The sequence below is a fragment of the Branchiostoma floridae genome, chromosome 4 (assembly GCF_000003815.2).
Source record: "Branchiostoma floridae strain S238N-H82 chromosome 4, Bfl_VNyyK, whole genome shotgun sequence".
In the NCBI taxonomy this organism is placed as follows: Eukaryota; Metazoa; Chordata; class Leptocardii; order Amphioxiformes; family Branchiostomatidae; genus Branchiostoma; species Branchiostoma floridae.
The window spans coordinates 18,765,679-18,786,718 of NC_049982.1; the positions used below are offsets into that span (position 1 = coordinate 18,765,679).

The 21,040-nt window shown below is 39.8% G+C and overlaps 2 protein-coding genes across 8 annotated transcripts in view; one reads left to right on the forward strand and one right to left on the reverse strand.

Annotated features, from left to right (window-relative positions):
* Positions 1-285: 285 nt before the first annotated feature.
* On the forward strand, positions 286-11,249 carry LOC118414034 (lamin-B1-like). Of its 3 annotated transcripts, none has more exons than XM_035817776.1 (19): positions 286-614; positions 1,938-2,047; positions 2,395-2,579; positions 3,030-3,120; positions 3,309-3,406; positions 4,135-4,228; positions 4,403-4,588; positions 4,831-4,956; positions 5,164-5,384; positions 5,677-5,866; positions 6,138-6,370; positions 6,654-6,840; positions 7,320-7,445; positions 7,571-7,666; positions 7,846-7,961; positions 8,322-8,500; positions 8,824-8,915; positions 9,412-9,568; positions 10,251-10,416. In XM_035817776.1, the coding sequence occupies exons 2-18, from the start codon at positions 1,946-1,948 to the stop codon at positions 9,556-9,558; spliced, it is 2,469 nt and encodes an 822-aa protein (XP_035673669.1). In that variant the 5' UTR covers positions 286-614; positions 1,938-1,945; the 3' UTR covers positions 9,559-9,568; positions 10,251-10,416. The 3 variants fall into 3 exon arrangements, with proteins under 3 accessions (XP_035673669.1, XP_035673670.1, XP_035673671.1); XM_035817778.1 differs by having other exon boundaries at positions 291-614; positions 1,938-1,981; XM_035817777.1 differs by lacking the exon at positions 9,412-9,568 and having other exon boundaries at positions 290-614; positions 10,251-11,249.
* A 1,292-nt stretch (positions 11,250-12,541) lies between these two features.
* Positions 12,542-21,040, reverse strand: part of LOC118414025 (fibropellin-1-like) — a 46,259-nt gene continuing 37,760 nt past the window's right edge. For all 5 annotated transcript variants that reach the window (XM_035817753.1, XM_035817755.1, XM_035817752.1 and 2 more), the window contains 9 exons: positions 17,747-17,947; positions 17,043-17,063; positions 16,313-16,513; positions 15,862-15,882; positions 15,212-15,412; positions 14,259-14,456; positions 13,768-13,979; positions 13,608-13,632; positions 12,542-13,362 (listed from right to left, as the gene is read on the reverse strand). In XM_035817753.1, coding sequence (XP_035673646.1) covers positions 13,771-13,979; positions 14,259-14,456; positions 15,212-15,412; positions 15,862-15,882; positions 16,313-16,513; positions 17,043-17,063; positions 17,747-17,947 — 1,052 coding nt within the window. In that variant the 3' untranslated portion in view covers positions 12,542-13,362; positions 13,608-13,632; positions 13,768-13,770. The remainder of the gene's footprint in view (positions 13,363-13,607; positions 13,633-13,767; positions 13,980-14,258; positions 14,457-15,211; positions 15,413-15,861; positions 15,883-16,312; positions 16,514-17,042; positions 17,064-17,746; positions 17,948-21,040) is intronic.

The window sequence follows — 21,040 nt, forward strand, 5'->3', positions numbered from 1 at the left end:
TGCTTTTATAATAATAGCGACATTTGATTTGTGAAATCTCTGTTCTCGTGGCTCTTGGTGGCGGCTCACAGATCAATGGAAAGCTCCAGTATATAATGCATTGCACAATCTTTCGATAGACGTCGCTTCAAAACGGCTCAGACATGATGAAGTACCACAGGTAGTCTGCTGGGGGCGCTTCATTTCAGCCACCTGTCACATCTGTCAAATTTGTCATCCAAACATATTGAACACATGGAATAGGCATGATATTAACGATATGTGTAACGTTACCTGTAAAAAAGATTTACAAAATATTTTGTTTTAATTATTTATCTCCTAGTTGGAGTTTTAGTGCCAGTAGAATGAACGCAGCTTGATAATTTTGTTGTTGCGCGGAACGGTTTTACATTTTGCAGCGGTAATGACCCACCCCTGCTATCCCGCTATCTCGGGCCAAAGTTCATCGTCCCCTTCGCACCTGGCAACCGACAACAAAAGCACCTAGCTATAGTTTCCCGTAGCAAACACTCCCACTTGGCTGCCCACACGAGTACAACAACACTACATCTAGTGGAATAAGGGCTTGGAGAAGCCCTTTAGACTGTGAAGAAGCACGGAAAAAAGCCACAACGGTGAGCATGTGATTTTCTTGTCTGTTTGGGATGTGAGAAAGTTTGGGTCGTTTTTACTAAACCGGCTTGTGTTTGGTCAGACTCTCAGACTGTACAAATCCCAGCAACAAGTGGTCATAATTGTCCTATAACAAACCATTATGTACACGCTTGTGGAGTCCCAGTGATTTGTTCGTGGTTATAGTTCCATGTAATACTAATTTTATACCTCTAATTTGCATGAATTTTTAATGTCAGGCCTTCAACTCCCTAAGGATGGCATGTAGGTGTAACAGGTACCTACCTGGATAATGTATCAGTTGGTTTTGGAGAGAGATCACATTTCTCTCTTGATGATACTTAAACCAGATCCTTCAACGAATAGCACCGTGTTTCAAAAGGCAATTCAGAGCAGGAAATAAAAAGGAAGCCGTCCACTTGACACTGTTTAACTTTAAGGTAACTCAGATTCGAGTTTGGCAGTGGTGAGACAGACAGGTGGCCATGTAGGTAACAATACCTTACATGAAGGTAACAATACACCTTTATCCACCTGTTGTGAAACACGATTGTCCATGTCTTTTCACTTTCTTTGTGTTATAGTTGTTATTAGGATGGCCGCCTGAAAGCCTTTGCTAAATTTGATTTCACTGCCATGGTGCATTCCTCAAAACAAACAGAAGAAAACCCCGGAACCCAGATTTGTTGTGTTACTATGTTAATGAATGTTGTTACTCCTTAGCAATCAGGCCAGATTTTCAATTTCTTCATTAATCATGTGGAAGAGTACCAGAGAAATTCTAATACTTGCAATAGAATTCAATCACTGAATAACATGTTTTTCAAGTAACCAAGTCAACCATTCTTTGAAGAAATGCCATGCTGAGATCTGTATTGAAATGACCTTTCAATTTGTCACAATTAAAGTCTGACTTTCTTTGCTTCTGGAGTTGAACTTTGTACAAGCCATTTAGTTTTCCTTTCTTCACTCATTCAAGGGAAGCCAACTATGAGACAAAGTGGCATTTGCCTTTGTCCAATGATTCCAATCAATACCCATTAGTTGTTTCACCATTGCGTGTCTATTGATTGCAAAAATTTTTTGACTAAATCTTAACCACAATTTTTTTTTTCAAACTTGCTTCATGCACTGTGAAAAAAAGGAAATGTTTATGTTTAGGATTCATCTTACAGTACCTTTGTAGCCTAATGTTTAACTGGTGTTGCCCCTAAGTAAACTCTTTTATGGTGACAAGTATGTATGGAAGCGTACGCCTCAGTGGGTTATTTACTAACCACTCCCAGTTTCTGACACCATGTTCGGTTTTTCTTTGTGCCTCGCAGGAGTCGCCATGAGTACGTCGCTGTCGCCACGGTACCAGGAGAAGGTGGGTCCGCAGAGCAGCGACATGTTTGCTTCCTACGTGAACCGCCATCGTCTCACCACTGACCAGGTGGACGATAAAATCTGAATGCATGGATGGGTTATGATAATCATTTTTACTAAACATGGTTCACTCCTATTGATCTTTGGAATAATTTTCAGGACAAGTAACTTTCAACTGAAGAATAGATTTCTCATTTCAACCAGGACTACAATACTAATATTCTTAACTCTTAAAGGATCATATTCTTATGATTCGTAGAGTGTGTGTGGTGTTGCCATGTACTATTATAAAAATTTTATAAAGAAATACCACATGATTAAATGTTTTATGAAAAATTTATAAATGTCTGTGAAGATTCGTCTTTCATGAAATGTTAACATTAGTCATTACCAAAATTTCCCACAATCCCTCAGAATGACACTGCCAGCATCTTGGCGCAGACAAAGATCTTCGAGGAGGAGATGGTGACGTTGCGGAACCTGTATGAACACGAGGTTGAGGATCTGCGAGGGAAGCTACAGGAGGTCAGCCTGGACAGGTCGAGACTCGAGATTGAGAACAGCAAGAACTCACGTCTCGCCAACGACCTTCAGGATAGGTCAGATTTACAAACCTTTGTTTATGAGCAATTCTGAGGGAAGTGTTGTGTAACAGTGGGGTTCAACCGAACTCTGCATTCATTTTCTACATTTTTAAAATTTTTCTTCCAGAAGGTAATCATTGATAAAGTTCAAAGAAGACGAAATTATGAATGGTACCTCAGAACTATTCATCAGTTGTTTTTCTTCAATGTGTGGCAGAGAGTTACTACATTTGTAACATCATTCTGCATTTCATTGTCTTTGCAATTCAATGTACCATGTGCATGATATTTCTTTTTTGTCCTTATCACAGAGGCGTAACAACAATAAAACATAAAAGTAATGAATTGTTACACTCCACATAACTAATTAAAAGTGAAATAACTGATTAGAAATCAATTTACTCCAGAACTGTTTTTTTCTAAAGCTCTATTGTGCTTATTTCCTGCACCTTTCTTTCATCCCAGGGTGAACATCAGTAACCAGCAGATCTCCCGCCAGCAGCAGGAGCTGAACGACTGTGGGCGTCTGCTGGCACAGAAGGATGCTGAGATACAGGTGAGGACTGGAGATCCCAAACATGACATTAAAAATGGGAGCCTTAAGTCTATCGTGGCTACAATGTGGCAGACGCTGTGCACTACAGAAAGGATTATCTTAAAATGTCACTCTGCTAGTTGAATTCACATTTGTCACAATACAGTCAGAGTGTATTCACTGACAAGTCCACTATTTCTTATCCTCAGGGTGCCCGCACTGCTGCCATGCAGCCTACCATTGCACTGGAATCACAACAGAGGGAGCTAGACCATGTCCGCAGGAGCTATGAGGAAATGAACAGGAAGTATGTGATCTTTTGATGATAGCAGTAACTTCCAAAGAAGGTCCTTTTAATGATTTATGTAATGGTTTTATTGTCAAATTATCAACTAGTCCTACTGATTGCAGCCTTATGGTTGAATTAGTATGCGAACATCACGTTTGGAGTTAATAATGCAGTTGAAGCTCTAAAATTACTGAGACATAAAAATGATACAAATTAAAGTAGTTTATACCTCTTTAAAGCAAGAAAGTGATTAAACACTTATAATAATTGCAGGTGAATAGACAACAATATTTATCATTTTGTATGATTACTTTTATGCTGTTTTACATATACAGTAATATCATACCATTACATGCAAAAGTAAAACTGTAACAGTATGATTGCTTATTCCTTGCTGACAGGCTGTCGGATCCAGAGAGGTGGGATAATTAGTTTGGGTCACTTTTTTATAACCCAAGTCACAATGCACAACTGAAAGCTAAAGAGTAGCACAAGTGTGAAATAAAGTTTGTAGTAGAATTTAGGTCGTTAAAAGCTGCATTGCTTCACTGTGATAATACAGGAATTCAAATCATCTGCATACCTGAGACAATCTTATAGAATCAACTGGGGACCTATCATCAGCACAGGTGTTCATCAGCGTGGATCACAGAAAATTACATGATATCTCTATATACATGTGTATTAGCATCATACAATCAATGATAACCTTTGATGATAATAATTGTGCTCCTTTTGATTGACAGGTTGGAGGCAGAGCAACTACGAAGGATGGAGGCCCAGGAGGAAATCAACAGAATGCAGCAACAGCTGTCCTTCAGAGACCAGATCCACGGAGCAGTACGTCATGAAAATTTGTATAACAGTACCAATGCATGTATACTTGACTGAAAAAAGGAAGCAATTTTTTTTGACTAGAAGAAGGAAAATGTTTTGGCTGCCTCCATTTTGTTTGATGTAACCATCAACCTTCAATGTTATTAGCAGCAATGAAATCATGATGATTTTCTGCAGGACACACATGATCTGAAGGCCCGTCTGGAGGGATCGGAGGCCATGGTTCTGGCTCTGGAAGCTAAGGTACGTGAGATGAGTGGAGGGGACCGGAACGCTGCTGAGATCATCCAGAAGGTGAAGGATGCATGTGATGCAGACATCAGGAAGTACCAGGATGAAGTGGAGTCAAAGTACAATGCTGGGGTGAGTACAGAGGGCAGCTGTTCTTTTGCTGTGAATAGATTCATGTTGTACTAGATGTACAATTTTTGTTTAATAATAATAGACTAGCGCATCAATGAAATACTAAGTTTATCACAAATTTCTTTACTGGTAATGATGTAAACTACAACACTGCATCTTAAAACGTTATTATTAAAATGGTCTGTTTAAAAAAAACACACACACTGCCTCTGAAGCTGACCAGTGTTCTTGTGTCTGTCCAGTTCCGTGAGTTTCATCAGCAGCTTGAAGTGTCCAACAGCACCATCACCTCTCTGACCAATGAGAACCAAGAACTGCTTATCACAGTCAATGACCTCAGGGCCCAGATCAGGAGCTTAGAGGTCAAGGTGGGTTACTGGTTGATTGATCAAGTCTCTGTGTCTGAGGATAACTTTTATTGTAGCCAGGTAATCATCTTTAAAGACATTGAAGTGAAGAGATCTTTTGATTTACAGACAGTGACAGAATGTCATTCTTCATTCAAAGATAAAGGTAGTCATGAAGTTTTGAAGATACAACACCCTAACAGACAGTTACACCCATATTCCCCACAGCTGTCCCACGCTGAGGAGCTGAGCAGGTCCCTGCAGGAGTCGCTGGACCAGGAGCGGTTCCGCTCACGGTCCCACCTGAGGAACATGGAGGACAAACTGCGCCAGATGCAGGACCTTCTCATTGCCAAGGTCAGGGAGGTGGACCCTGTCTCCGCACAGGGAACACCAATGAGAACAGAGATGGAGGCTCTGCGTGGGATGCTGCAAGATGAGGACAAAAGGTGGGAAAACTTGGGATAAAAGGGGTCAAAGGTCAAGCAATTTCTGAAGAATTCAATTTGCAGGGTTTTAATACATTATTCTACTAGCTACTGTTACATTACATTACAGCAAAGAGGTTCTATAATCTCCTTAATCGTAATGATATGGAGGTTTAGATATTTATGATTACTTTCTTATACTGACCAACCACAATGTATAACTCAAAGAAACATTTACTTAAGGAGAAGTAAAATTGTAACATTTGGATGTGTGGTTGCTTTGCTAACAACATTGTTTAATATGTCCCCCCAGGATTGAGGTTGCCCAGAGAAGCCAGCCTGAGATATCAGTTCCCATCCCACCAATCAGCTCTGCCTCCCCGTTAGCACCAATCGTCAGATCTCCCGCCCACCCCAGCGAGCTGCCGGCCGGCTTTGGACAGCTAGCATCACCACTTATGGGCAGCAAGCCTGTTGGACCAATCACAGCTTCTCCCAGGGGGGTGAGTGTCATGTCCGGCCTTTGGTATGCAGTGATTGAAAGAGAAGACTTGCTAATGTGAATAAGATGTGGTGCAGGAAACAATGATTTGAAGAAAATGTACTATTGATTCTGCACTTCTCTTGTAATCTCAAACTCTCCCAACCAATTTCTTTTGTAACTAGTTCCCCATCTTGTGAATGGATTGGCCCGTTGGATGGATGTGCAAAACCTTAAGACTCTGTTTTCATACATGCATATCGGTATTGGAACTATGCACAATGTCTTTACAGTTTGACGACAGTGACATCGGCCACCACAGGAGTCCAGACATCTCCAAACTCCCTCCACGACCTCACTCGACCCCCGTGGCACCTCTGGGACAGGGTCGGGACTATTTTGACTCCATGTTTAATGACCTGAAGAGGGACACAGTTTTCACCAAGGTCCACCCCAAGTCCAGCCCTCCTGGTGGGCGGCCACAGTGGTCGTCCACTTCTCATGACTATCACATCGCAACAACAAGGTCAGTGTAGATGTTTTCATTGCTTTCTTATATGCTCTTATTTGATTTGCACTCAAATGGCATCTTAGTTACACTGCACAGCCATATTGATTTTAGATGCTTTGAGGCCAGGAAAAGATTATGTAGTACACATATGTTATATGCTTAGCATTCATCTTCCAAATTCCTGTTTCAGAGCTCCCCTAAATCACTCAAGCATAAGATGACATATTTCAGGTACAAAAGTCCAGTATATATAACTGAGTGGAAGTATCTAACATGGATGTGTGCCTTCTCCTCATAGTGCAACAGGGAATCTGAAGATCCTGGAAGTGAACCAAGATGGCCACTTTGTGAGAATCTTCAACCAAGCCACAAACATTGATGAGGAGATTGGCGGGTACATGATCCAGCAGAATGTTGGCGGACATCCTGTTGCGGTGTACCGTTTCCCACCACGTACGCGACTCAAGGCAGCACAGACTGCTACGGTGGGTTACCTTAAAGAATTTTTTTTAACCAAAAGAAATTCAAAATCTAATCATATCCATATCACTATTCATAAGCCATTGTAGTGTATCAATTTGGTAGAATTTGCTGCTCAATGGGTTTTGTAACCATCCCTGTCCTTGGTGCTGATCGGAGGGTTAATTGCAAGGATTCTGTCTAACCTACCCTGTCCTTGGTGCTGATTTGTTATAAGTTGGCTCACAGCTCACTCACTGCTATCAATTTGAGATTTTAGATTATATTCTGTATTCATATAAACTGTAGTTCAAGGTTTATCTTTCACAGCACATATTTATCTATGTAAACAATAATTGACATTAACGAACATTGAGACATATGACTGATGTTCTAAATGCAAAACCGCACTTTATGTGGTTTGTATTTTCTATCTGTGTTGTCCTGGATTCAATCAAAGCAGATCCCTAATGTTTGTTAATGTTGTTTTGCCCTGTTTCTCCAGGTCTGGGCAGCGGTTGCTGCGAGCACAGCACGGCACAACCCCCCGACAGACTTCCTGTGGAAGGAGCAGCACAAGTGGGGAACAGGACCGGAGTGCACCACTATTCTGTGTAAAGCCAACGGACAGGTGCTGAACATAACATTGATATATGGGACTTTTTGGGAATTTAGAAGTGGTTCTCCAGTAATAATACATTATTGTATTTGCTGCTTTCATAATTAATATACATTTATGATCATTGCTTCCTCCAGGCCATTGCGTGGACGACAGCTGCCCACAGATTTGCCAAGAGTGTGCCAAGTTATGACAGCTCAGATGATGAGGGAGAACAAAACAGCACAGACCAGGTAACTTATACCTGATGAAAGTCATTATGTAAAAGGTATGGTGTTAAAACAAAAAAGGACCTTTTTTTTGTATATCATCTGTGGATAGCTTATGGGGTAATGGTGTAAGCACACCCCAACTAACCTTGCAGGGCTCTAAGTTTATCTAAAACTAATTCACCCTAACCTTCCTATCCTAGGAAAAGGAAACTCAGAGGTTTGGGAGTCCCTTTGGTGATGAAACAGACCGACAGAATTCCCGCGGTCACAGCGGTGTGACGTCACGAGAGCAGCCACAGGTCCCTTTCCTCAGAAGGTACAGTACAGACAAATTTTACTTTTGAATCTTATTGAGGAGGACATTATATTATATAGTATTATGCTCTTCAGTCCTGTTATCTGGAGATGTGAGATTGTTAATAAGTCACTGATGTAAGTAACCAAAGTCTTTTTATGGCTTGTCCCAACAATAGAATAGAAGTGAAGAGGTATAGAACTTTAGATAGAATTTGGCAGAGTTAACCAATTTCCATCCCAACATAACTTCTGAAACAGCCCTGACGATTTCACTTTCTGATGAATGGGGTAAAAGTTGAACATGTGAAAGAAATTTTAGGGTAAGGCATTTAAAAATGTGAAGATTACATATGGTTGTCATTTTTCCCCACCCATGCAGAGAGAAGGAAAGTCCTCCCAGTCTGTCCCCTGACAAACATCCCCACGGAGGCCACCCCGGCATGCCCACCCACCCGCAGTACGGAGAGGAGCGAGCGCTGATCCTGGGGAACGACAACAGCAGCGCCCTCAGACAGTCCCGCACGCAGCTGCAGAACGGCAGGCCTGATCCTGTCCCTGGTACATATGCCATCGTCAACTAGTTTTTTTGATCAGAGCGTCTTAAAAACAAAACCAATTTTACAATGATGAAAATTATCAAAAGCTCTTCCCTAAATTGTCTGCAGTATTCATAGACAATGTTATCTAATGGCATTTTTATGCTTTGATAACTTATTCCACTCAGAAGGCATTTCTTAATGACAGTTCACATTCTTTATGCTCCTTCCCTGTTACTGGTTAAGACCTCCTCACATTGCCACACCCAACATTGAAGTGTGCATGGCCTTATCATGAGTTCAAGTAGTGCTTTCCTCAGTATAACATGTCATTTTCTTCATCAGGTACCCTGTATGCAGGAGGTGCCCGTGCAGGCTCGGCCCCTCTAAGGAAATATGTCCCTGCCAATGCTGGAACTAACCGACTTACTAAATCTGTAAGTTTCACAGCTTAATTCTTTCTCCATATTTGGCTTGCTGGTCATAAATTTTTTTCCTGGATTACTGTTAAGTCTATAGACTGCAGAAAGGTAGGTACTGGTGTTGTGACTATCATCACATTTCTTTTTGTGCCCTTTATAAAACCGTAGCCATCACTGCAGGCAGCAAAAATTTACATTTTGTCATCATTTACTTTTTTGCTTGCACAGCCGCACAAAGTGTCATGTCATTCTACTTCTGAACACTTCTGGTTTTCTGAAACGTGTCAAGCTTCTTCAGTGTGTCAATGTTGTGCGTCACACCTGTCGTACCATCTCTACCTATCACAAACCTAGCCCTCATAGTTTATTTCCTGCCCCTTTTGTTGCACCAAAGATCCCCACTTTTAATGTTGTGTCTTCTTTCTTTTTTGAAATATCACTCCTATAAATATCACTCCTATAAATGTCCAATGAAATTCCTTGATGTGAACATATTTTCTGTCCCCTGTAGTCCCAGGGTGGGATCCGTGTTCACCTCCCCGGCACCTTCCTTCCCCCGTCCAAGCAGCATGAAACCGGCATGCAGATCATTAACAGTCAACATAACTCGGGCTTCCAACCCCCCATGCCCCGCCCCCCTGTAACCTCTGTCTGGTAGACAGCAAAAGGTCAGCGAATATTCAATATCAATATTCAAGTCCTTCTTAAGTGTATCCGATTGTGCAAAACATTTTGTAACTTTTAGTTTATCCTAATAGTACAGAAACATACATCTACATGCTGTCTATCTTCTGTAACATTGTCAGTGATCTTTGACGGTGTAAAAGACCTTATTGGTGACCATTAAAACAACTTGTGTCTGGAACAATTAACAAACTTTGCAAAAAGTAGCTCTGTTTGAATTTGATTGCTCTTCTGTGCTCTGATGTCCTGTGCAATTTCCTGACTTTTCTCTGGCTAATGTCTTTCTATCTGTCTGCCTGTCTGTCTGTTCTGAACATTCTACACTGTTTGTCTGTGAGGACTTTTTTTAACAAACATGTCAACAGACAAACAGCTTACACCATCATCTGTAATTTCTGCCTGTCAACATACACCAAGCTGTCACATCCATATATTCAAGAACATTGTCAGTGTTGACCTGTGAAAGCATGTTTACCATAAGTTTATGAAGTGTAACAAAGTACATTTTACCACCAGATACTTTCATATGATATCTTTAAGTTCCAAGCATACAAAATGTTCATTATCCAGTATGTGATACAGGCTGTGAGAGTTCACTGCATAATGTTACTGACATTCAAAGTATCTGTAACAGTAAGGCTAATGAAACTTTCCCTCTATTTTCAGGCAGACCCTGTGCACTATGGCCCACCAAGCCCATTCACCTCCCCACTGCAACAGCGCTATGCTAAAAGCCAGTATCAGGGGATGGACTTCATGACGTACCCCCCAAAAGTGGTGTCTCCTTGGCATTCTGGTTTTGGACCATGAAGTAAAGAATCCATCATCTTTTACATCTGCAATGCTTGATGCTCATGTCAATGTTTTCAGTCAGAGAGCATCTTTTTTTTTAGTCCTTGAAGTGATGCCTGCAACCTCTCATGACATGATATATATAATCCACTTCAACATAATCGGGATACCATGCTACGAGAAAGGTATTTTCGATGATCTGCAAATGCTTTCTAGTGGCTTTGTTTATTTTCAAGAATAGCGGTCAATGTAATAAGAGATTATCTTTACATTATATTTTGTCATATGATACAAAAAGATTAGATGAATTCTGATCATAGGACAATTTGTATTTTGTGTACTTACCTAGATCTTAAACTTGTCTATTGTAGTGCAAAAACTAGCTTCTGAATCAGTAAATCAAACCAATCTGTTTCTTTAAAGTCTGTATATAAAGTTCATGAAATGTTGGTATGTATGTATGTATGTATAAAGACGTCTTATATAACGTCTTTGGTATGTATAACTTTAAGCAAAGATAAAAAGCATTGAGAAATGGTGGATGTATTGTTGATACTGTTGTGCGATGGTTAACAAATTGAAAAACCATGTTTTGAATAGTTATTGTACAGTAGTAATGATACAGAATATGTCAATCTAAACTTGATCCAATGTTTTTGGAGGTTACTGTTGGATATCAATTTTTTTTACAATCTGACTTCCAAGTCTACAAAAAATTGAGATGTGATTTGTGTGCCTGTACTGTATATGGACATTAAAGGATGTAGGATTTATCAAATGAATGTAAATAGATATGGGAGGGGTTTAACGGGTGCCTGGACAATCAAATATTGCCTCCAGCCCTTAATAAAATTGACATGATATTGTTTGGAAGTTGTTTCCTGGTTATTGTTAACTAGGCACCTCTGCCCTGGTGATAGTGTGGATACATTTGATAAGTGCATAATTGAGTAAATTTCTTTGCTATGTAATTTCAAACGAAGAGGTGACAAAATAGACATGAATTACTGAACATTCATCTTAATTGATAGCTTTCTCCTTTTCTTGCTTTCTCTATCTCTCCTCTCTCTTCTCATTTTGGCCATTCACAATCACAATAAACTGAAATTCATGCACTCAACACTTGCCATGGAACACAGGGAGGACTTCAACTGCTGTGAAACAGAAACTTTAAGATATATTCCACTAGAGCAGTTGGTGGAACTCTCTCCTAACTCATGTAAATCCAGCAGGTTCATTTAGGTCCTTCAAGCAACTGTACAAACTAGAATATGTGATGATATAAATTCATTTCGAAATCTGATTCGTTTTATTTTTGCAAATTCCAAAACTCACAGCTGTGTACATGCACACTAAAATTGCCACAAAAGGGGAGTAGAGTCCATTCCAAGACACCATGAGGGTTTTTAGGCGATATTTATAATTAGTCTGAATTATTTTGAATAAAAGAATATCTGAGCCACAATAATTAAATTATTTTCAAAAAATTGACTAAGAAAATACTCATTTATTTGAATTTCTTTGAATATTTTAGAAACATTTTGAAAGTAACGGTACAAAAATATCTTTATTTAGAATAATTGTGAAACCTCTCTGTGATTATTTCCCATTTACAAATATTTACAAAAAATGGTAAACCTGGCCAAATGGTAAAATTAGTTTATTGCCCCCATAAAAGTAAGCCCTATTGTTGCATCTGTATATTTTTAGATTTTACTGCTGGGCACTGGTGGATCCTTTGTGGTGGGCCATTGTTGCATGGCACCCAACCATACTTTGCAAGGATGTATGAATTGCTATCTTCCCAGCCCACCGAACCATTTACAAAAAATGGTAGAAAATGGTAAATAATGGTAATATGCTGTTATCATTATTTAGAAACCATTAGAAGTATCCAATTCCACACCATGAATATTTCCAAACTTTTACAGGACCAGGGAAATATTTGTAAAGTTGAAACAGTGTTGAAAATATTTCAGAAGTATCAAATGTCCTAGACATATAATTACAAAACTTTAAAATCAATTCTAAACAATGGCAACAAACATCCGCACGGTGTCTTGGAATGGACTCTATTAGCAGGCTGGTCATTAAAAAAAACCCTGGTACAATATGTGAACCCTGCTTGAATAATGAACCCAATAAATTCTTTCAGAGGCATTGAGTTGTGACCATCTAAATGATTTATTAGCAAATGCAAATGCAAGCATTCCTACAAATTTACCTAGAAATGCGACATCCATGGATATCGTAGTCACTCCCACCTTGCTTTAACATACAGTTAACGTTAGGCACTATGCACAGATGGAATTTATTTTGACTAAAGATTACCATACAGAAACTTGGATTACTTGTGAGTTATGCAGAATGGTTACATCTAGGGTTGCTCACGGATGCTCGACTTGAAATGAAATGTAGAACTATATATTACTATGTATGAACTATATATTACGTTATGATATGACCTAAACAGTCTCCAACCATATGCTATGCCATACCATGATATCTAAAATACAAGATGAATATATCTAGGCCATTCTTATCATTCAAATCGTCTAATTATATAAACTATGAAGCATGTCACTATTCCTTAATATCCCGTTTAAAGCAGGAAGTGAAAATTACATAATCTGAAAAGCATTGACTTACCGTGAAATGTAGAAGGAATATGAACTATATGTACTATATGTATGACCTACTCAGTAATTCAATTCTTAAACCATATACTATGCTATACCATGATATCTAAAATGAACATATTAAGGCCATTTTATCGTTCAAATCATATATTAACTATGAAGCAAGTCACTATTCCTTAATGCTGTTTGAGCAGGAAACGAAAATTGCATTATTATCTCTTTAAAGACTGGCTGTAATCAGAAAAGCACTGGCTTATACATGTAACTATGCTGCAGCCTGGTCTCGCTGCCACTTATGGTTCTGCACATCAGCATGGCCATGATGACTGGTGGAATTACTCATCATGCTGAAAGATATAATGGCAGTTCAGTTTAGAGGACAGTCATTAAAGATAGCCTTTAATCTGAAGCACAACATATCAGCTCATCTAATAAGTATTGTCACTTGATCAAGGACTTACACACACTACATTTTTATGACATTATTGCTTAGTGCTGAAGATATAAAGCTTGAATGAAAACAGGAAAAATGATTTTAAAAAACTTAAGGATATCTTATTCATTGAAGCGATGAAAGCAAGGCAGTGTTTACCTGTGTGTACCGCCAAATCACGGTCCTGTAAAATTACAAAAATGACTGAGTGCTTTTCTGGTTTATGGACTTAACTATTATTCAGAACTCCGAAAAGTAAAAGAAAGGTAGTGCATGTATCACGGCATTTACAGTAATACTACTAAATGTAAACACTTACTACTCAGGTTCCGCACACTAGATCCGCGCCGTCCCATGTCCCTCCTAGTTGGCATGTCCTGCTCCCATCCCCAGAGATGGAGACAAAACCAAGGTCGCCATTGCAGGAGTGGGTGCAGACTGTACCAATTGGGTACGGCGGACCTGCATTATCACAATGCACGACGGTGTCTCTTTGGTCTATTGGTGGGTCAGTCCTGGCAGGGCAGTCATCTGTAAAGATTCGATAAAATTGATCAGTTGCTGACTAAAATAGTGTGTCATGATTCTCTATCTGCAGATGCATTGAAGGTATGTATATGTCACGTTGTAGGGCATGTCAACATAGCAAAAAGTAACACTGATGAACAAATTCATTTAGATGCATGCCGCACACTCCGTCGAGCTTGCCTGGAATCTTCCCATGACAAATCATGAATAACACAAGCAGAATATTGTTACTATTGACAACTTTTAAAAAGACCGCACAAACCAGTCCTTTTTAACACTTACCAGCGCACACTAGATCCACTCCACCCCATGTTCCTCCTACTTGGCATGTCCTGCTCTCGTCCCCAGAGTTGAGGAAAAACCCTCCCCCGTTATCGCACTGGTGGGTGCAAACCGTACCAACCGGGTAGGGCGGACCTGAATTAGTACAGTACATGTTCCCCCCGCCTTCCGGTGGGTCAGTCCGGGCAGAGCAGGCCTCTGTACAGTTGGATGAAATGAATCAGTTGCTACATAAAACGGTGTGTAAGATGTGCTCCAAATTGAAAGAAATGAGATGTCAAATTAAAGGAGGAAAAGATGAAGACGAGCGGAGACAATGTGATGCAGTCCAATATGAGTAACTTGCACTTCACTTCTTGTGAAAATAATATTTTATTCCAGTTTGGGAAATTAAGACATCTCCATTTTTTGCAATATCTTCATTATAGGTATATAGATGTTCATCTGATACTAGTAATCTGTGCATATGTTAGACGTATTTGCATACTCAATTAGGCACATTTGTATTTGCATGTCTCTCGAAAACATTTGTAATAGTGACTCGTCAGACACAAACGACCGCTTTTGCTTGACAGTAATGCCCTACAAAAATTCGTTGTATTAGATAATTGTTATGAATACAGTTAGGGCAAAGAAGAGAAGCGACTGCTAAAGCAAAGCACCACCAAAAAAATGTATATCAATACGGTGCAAGCCAGATAATTGCAAAAAAAGGTTTCCGCACACTTTTGTTCATTGCACGGAATTCCAAAATCTCAAACTGGTGCTTTCCAACTGGATAACTTCGCATTGTGGCACAATTCGGATAATTGCACGAAATACAGTGGCAAATGAGATGTGCGTTTAGTGTACATATAAACCGTAACTCCGTCGCCATGGAGATCGGTCGACGTTACTACAAGGAAATAAAGGGAAGACTACAATGAAGTGACATCTGAGTTTTTAACACTTACCACCGCACACTAGATCGTCTCCACCCCATGTTCCTCCAACTAGGCATGTCCTCTGAGTGTCCCCAGACTCGGTGAAAAAACCTTGCTCGTTATCGCACTGGTGGATGCAGAGTGTGCCGACCGCGTACGGCGGACCTGAATTAGTACAGAAAATGCTCCCTCTTTCGCCCTCTGGTGGGTCGGTCCTGGCAGAGCAGGCCACTGTTCAGTTAGATGAAACAGATCAGTTTAGCTTCAGACTTGAAGACATGATTTGCATAATTCATGATAAAATAATACTATAATTCCATAGTGGTAGATGACAGGCAAGAATTTCATACTGGCGGCATTTGAAAGATACGTGAAGGTGAACATTATTGAATATAGATTAGGAACTCTGCAAAATTTGCATACTAAGAGAGTAAATACTTGCATAGCAATTTTTCAAGATAAGACTGTCATGATTTAACATTTGGACAAACAACTGTTATTTGGGTGGAGAAAATGATCAATTGATTTAATTTATGTAAATGAAGACGAGAAACATAATGCGCCAGACGTAATGGTTATAATCATGTAGCGAATGAATGAAGTTGTAGAACTGTTGTTGAGATTGTATTTTTATAAGAAATGGATTTGCTTTAGATAATCGTGGAAATTAACAAGCTTACCTGATGAATCGTCCGGCCACACTGAAAGAAGGGGTCATAGAAAACAAGCGTGAATACCATGTGTGTATCATATTGGTAGAATAGCAACAATGCTCTGTGAGATACAATGTAATATTTTGATAGGATAGCAAATATATGCAATACATCTCTGTATTCATTTTCCTGTTCAGCCAATCAAAATATAACCCGCCAGTAGGCGGGTACTCATACTATCCAAAGGGTAGGTCACGTTCACACTTTTAAGTGTACAAAGCATGATTTCCTATATATCAAACAAATTCGAGCCCAGTGTACGCGCTTAAAGCTATGTTTCATCGTAGAATACTATTTAGACTGAAATGAAGAAAATATAGATAGATGTAAACAGAGAATAAGACGTTTACAAAGATTCGAATAAAAACGAGAGGACGAAAATCCTTCTGCTAAAATGATGTGTTATATTCGTACTTACGAGCGCACACTTGAACCTCTCCATCCCACGTCCCACCTTCTTGGCATGTCCTAGTCTCGTCCCCGGACTTGAGAAAGAAACTTGCCGTCTCATCGCACGAGTAGATGCATGTAGTGCCGATTGGGTACGGCGGACCTGACTCAGTACAATGCATGGTCCCCCTCTCGCCTTCTGGTGGGTCAGTCCGGGCAGAGCAGGCCACTGTACAGTTGAAATGAATCAGTTGTTGAATAAAACAGCAGGTACGATGTGTTCGGAATCAAAAGAAGCGTAAAATATATCAGATTAAAGGAAAAAGACAATATTGAATGAAGATGAGCGGATATGCATATACAATGTTATGTAGTCCAATATCAATAAATTGCACTTCTTGTGAAATTATCTAGCCCTATCCGTATTTTCCTTTTGTACCAAACGTGAGTCGAGACGTTCGATGATTTCCCAACGCATTTCTTTCAAATTGTTCCTCAATGGACAGATATCTTGATATGTGTCGAGGTATGATACCCTCCCAGGAAAGTAAAGGCAAGAATATAAATGGGAAGAATGAAACATAAGAGATTACGGCAGGCAGCTGAGACAAATTCTTGTTTCGTTTTCCTGGCGTAGGCCCAAATCTTTTACATCGTGTGTTTCTTCTTGACACTTAATTGACAAGGACAAAATACGCTGATTCACAATTAATATTTAGGCTTTGCTTTAGATAATCTAGGAAAATGACTATACTTACAAGTTGAATCGTCCGCCAACGCTGAAAGAAGGGGTCATAGAAAACAAGCGTGAATACCAATGTATTATATTGTGAAGCAACTATGTGAAGTACAACACTATATTTGAGTCACATTTTACTCAGCTTTTCTTTTATCATGATCCTGCTTTAAGCTTTCTGAAGAAGAGGTACATCGTCAAGACTGGTGCAGTTTTGCAGGCATGAAGTAACTTGTACAATAAAAATCAACAGGTGGTATTTCCTAAATCTTTTGATAAGTACTAGATACTCTTCTGAAGATGTGCAATTGAAGGATTTGCCCTTAAAACGTCGGACTTGGCTGCAACGTACTTTAGACGTTCGGTAAGCTAGTGAAGGGGTATCTCACTGACGGCTGCGGTAAGCTGGTGGCGTCGCTGCGACCGAGGGATCTGACAGAGCGCTTAACGAATTTCATTGACATAAAAGGGATTTTGTACACGTTGTTGTGCTGTCAAGATTTGGTTTTGCATTATATTCTCATTATAAACTCAAGGGCAACACAAATTCACAACAACACAGTCGCAGTCCAGAGGTTACCCTGTAGGTTACAAACAGACATAACGTTATGTATATAGAGATAAATTTCATATTTAAACAAGACTAGTGGTAACTTGAAGAAAATGAATTGGGACCATGCAAACTCAATGGCGTGTCATAGGTAACGGTTTATAAGTGTCACTTACTTTGGCACACTAGATCCTCTCCATCCCATGTTCCTCCTGATTGGCATGTCCTGCTCTTGTCCCCAGAGGAACGGAAATAGCCACCCGTGTTATTGCACCCGTGGACACAGAAAGTGCCGATTGGGTACAGCGGACCCGAATCATTACAGTAGACATTCCCCCTTTCGACTTCTGGTGGGTCAGTCCTAGCTTGGCAGGCCGCTGTATAGTTGGATGAAATTGGTCAGTTGTGAATTAAGTTCTAATTCTGTATCCATTTCCATGACTTGAACGTGTCAGCATCCCAATGATCGTTTCAACCTACCAGCAACAACATGACACCCTATGCATGATTACCACGAGCAGAATAAAGAAAGAGTGTGAAATGGATAGAGGTAGTTATTATTGCGTTCTTCGTGTATTCGCCAGATTATACTGCTCGCCAAACGTGTATAGCACGTCGAGGCCGATTCTTTTTACCTTCGTCAGAATGGCAAGGTAATGTTTTGGGTAGAGACATGGTGTTGTGTCTCTTTATGTAGGTTAGCAGCATATAAGTAGTTTTGGATGGAAATTCATGATATTTGGTATTTGAGTAGCGGTTGCAGGAAGGAAGGTCCTGTGTGAAAACGGTTCACCTGGAGGTTGTCGTCGGCGCTGCAGCGGGGCGAGTGTGTTTTTGTGTGTGTTTGCGTACAAGATAACTCGTGAGTTTGTGGATCGTTTTGATTGATTTGTGGTAGTTATGTGGGGGTTAGAAAAATGGAGGTCGAGTTCGCTAATGGGCGTCCTGGCGCTTTTCGTCCGCGCAGCAGCGGGGCGAGTGTGTTTGCGTGTTTGTTTGCGTACAAGATAACTCGAGACGGTGTAGATTGTTTTGCATGATTTTTGGTAGTCATGTGGGGGTTGAGAAAATGAAGATCAAGTTTGATAATGGGTCTCCTAGCGGGGAGTTACGGTACTGCAGCGGGGGTTCAAAGTTGGAGGAAAAATTATCCTCAAGTGCCAGGTTCATGATTTTTGAGTAGCGGATACGTCTTTGGGCAGGGAGTAAGTTGTGTAAGTTTGGGCCCCCTGGCGGCTTGTTCTGAACTGCACTGGGTGATTTTGTTTTTATCTTCGGAAGAGAATAAATCAAGCAGATGTTGGTGGATCTGCATCATTTTTAGTATGTATATACCTTAGGTGATGATTAAAATCCTGAAATGTATGGTATGAAAATCTGGGCTTCATTTTCATGATAAATGAAGAAAATTTGATATTCCATTGAAAGCTAGAAATCAACCTCATTTCTAGGACACTCAGAGCACTGATTGGCTGCCACCTGCATGCCATATGTGTGCAGTTGATGATGTACAGGTCTGCCAGAGAAATTTATGCTATTTTTCCTGTCATAATGTATATTTGTTTGCCGGGCCAGAACAGGTCATGATTTTTTGTCTCTAAGCAGACATGTCAGCTAGATGATATAAGAGAAGAATTTGGCCAAATAATTTGCCATGGGATAGCATGGTGATTCGGTGGCCTAAGGCCACAGCAAGTAAATTTTATGGATGACATCCTCTGCAGACTGCAAAAATAGTGTGATAGGGCAAAAAAAAAACAAGATGGGTAAAAAAAAAACAAGATTGCTAAATTCTAAAAGATAGGCACATAAAGTTGTGATGACTGTTGTAAAAAGAATTAAAAGGACAAAACATGGTATCAGAGCCAACACGGCATTCATTCCTGTATTTAAGACATGTACTGGTATGGTAAAAGTGACACTAGTGTGGTAGACTGGCATCACCATCAAAGTTGCTAACCACACTCATGGCTTCCATATTGGTGTCACTTTTACAACTATCCAATAAGTTTCATTTCTACAACTACAGCCCTGGGTACCTCGCAAGTGTCACTTCTACAAGTACAATTATTAGGCTACAACACAATATATTTGCTCATTTTGGTACTTTATTATCAATGTTGACGATTCCTGCAGAAGAAAAAAATTATTGTTTTTTTTCTGAAATCAGGCGAAAATTAATGCGCGCGCGGATGTCATCCATAAAATTTACTTGCTGTGGCCTAAGGGTTAATGACCCGCCCCGAGGTGTATATGGTGTTATAACGCCTGGTCGTTTGCCGACCGAATGTTTTATGAGGTGGTTATAGCAAAGGACCAGGCGTTATGACATCATGTACACCGAGGAACAGGCGGGTCATTAACGTTATTATCATATAGAGTCGATTCCGAGTCACCGCGAGGGTTGCCATTGCCATCATTTACAAATCTTTTCAATTGTTTTTTTATATGTCTAGGAGATTTCATACTTAGGAAATATTTCGAACGCTATCTAAACTTTCTAAATATTTTCCCCGGTGTGTAAAACCTTTGAAATAATCACGATATGGAACAGGATACTTCTAACAGTTTGTAAATAATGGAAACAGCGTTTACCATTATTTACCATTTTCTACCATTTTTTTGCAATATTGGGCCAGTGGGCTAGGAAGAAAGCAATTCACACATCCTCGCGAAGTATGGTTAGATGTCATGTCAATGGCCTACCACAAAGGACCCTCCAGTGCCCATCAGTGAAATCTAAAAATATACCAGGCAGACAAAGGGGCTAACTTTTATGGGGCAATAAACTAAATCTACCATTTGGCAAGGTTTACCATTTTTTGTAAATATTTCTAAAAGTGAAAGAATCCTGCAGATGTTTGAAAATTATTGTAAATAAAGAGATTTTTGCGCAATCTCTTTCAAAATGTTTCCAAAGCATTCAAATGAATTCAAATAGATTCAAAATTCCATATTGATTTTTTTATAACTGTTGAGGCTTAGATATTCTTTTATTCAAAATAATTCCAACTTATTACAATTATTGTCTAAAAACCCTCGTGGTATCTCGGAATGGACTCTAGCCTACCCAAACTTGCAAACTCCTGTATGACGCATAGATCCCTTGGTACTATACGTGTGAATTCCGTTGTCGAATTTCTGAAAATTCACATTTGTTCTTTGGTACATATATTTGTAAGGAGATTACAGATTGCATTTCGTAACCACAATTTCCACAGAAAATATTCGAAACATTGCAGTCTTTGGTTTTTTAGAACAACAAAACTCATTACCAATGTTAACAGAGGCCATCCCCTCTTGCAGTCTGTACTTATTCCCTCTGCTCTGGCATATGTTTCGCTCCTTTTGATTTGCTAATGCCTGCATACACCTTATTTTCTTGTTTGTATTGCTCCATCTGATTGTCCAGAATGAATCGACACCGGCACCGTTGTCGATTTGCATCGACACTGGTGCCGGTGTCGATG

Bases quoted from the DNA above. Each gene is read 5' to 3' on its own strand.
- LOC118414034 (XM_035817776.1), top strand. From the start codon at position 1,946: ATGAGTACGTCGCTGTCGCCACGGTACCAGGAGAAGGTGGGTCCGCAG. The intron at 4,957-5,163 runs GTGGGTTACTGG...TATTCCCCACAG, and splicing joins TCAGGAGCTTAGAGGTCAAG to CTGTCCCACGCTGAGGAGCT. The intron at 7,446-7,570 runs GTGCTGAACATA...TGCTTCCTCCAG, and splicing joins TGTGTAAAGCCAACGGACAG to GCCATTGCGTGGACGACAGC.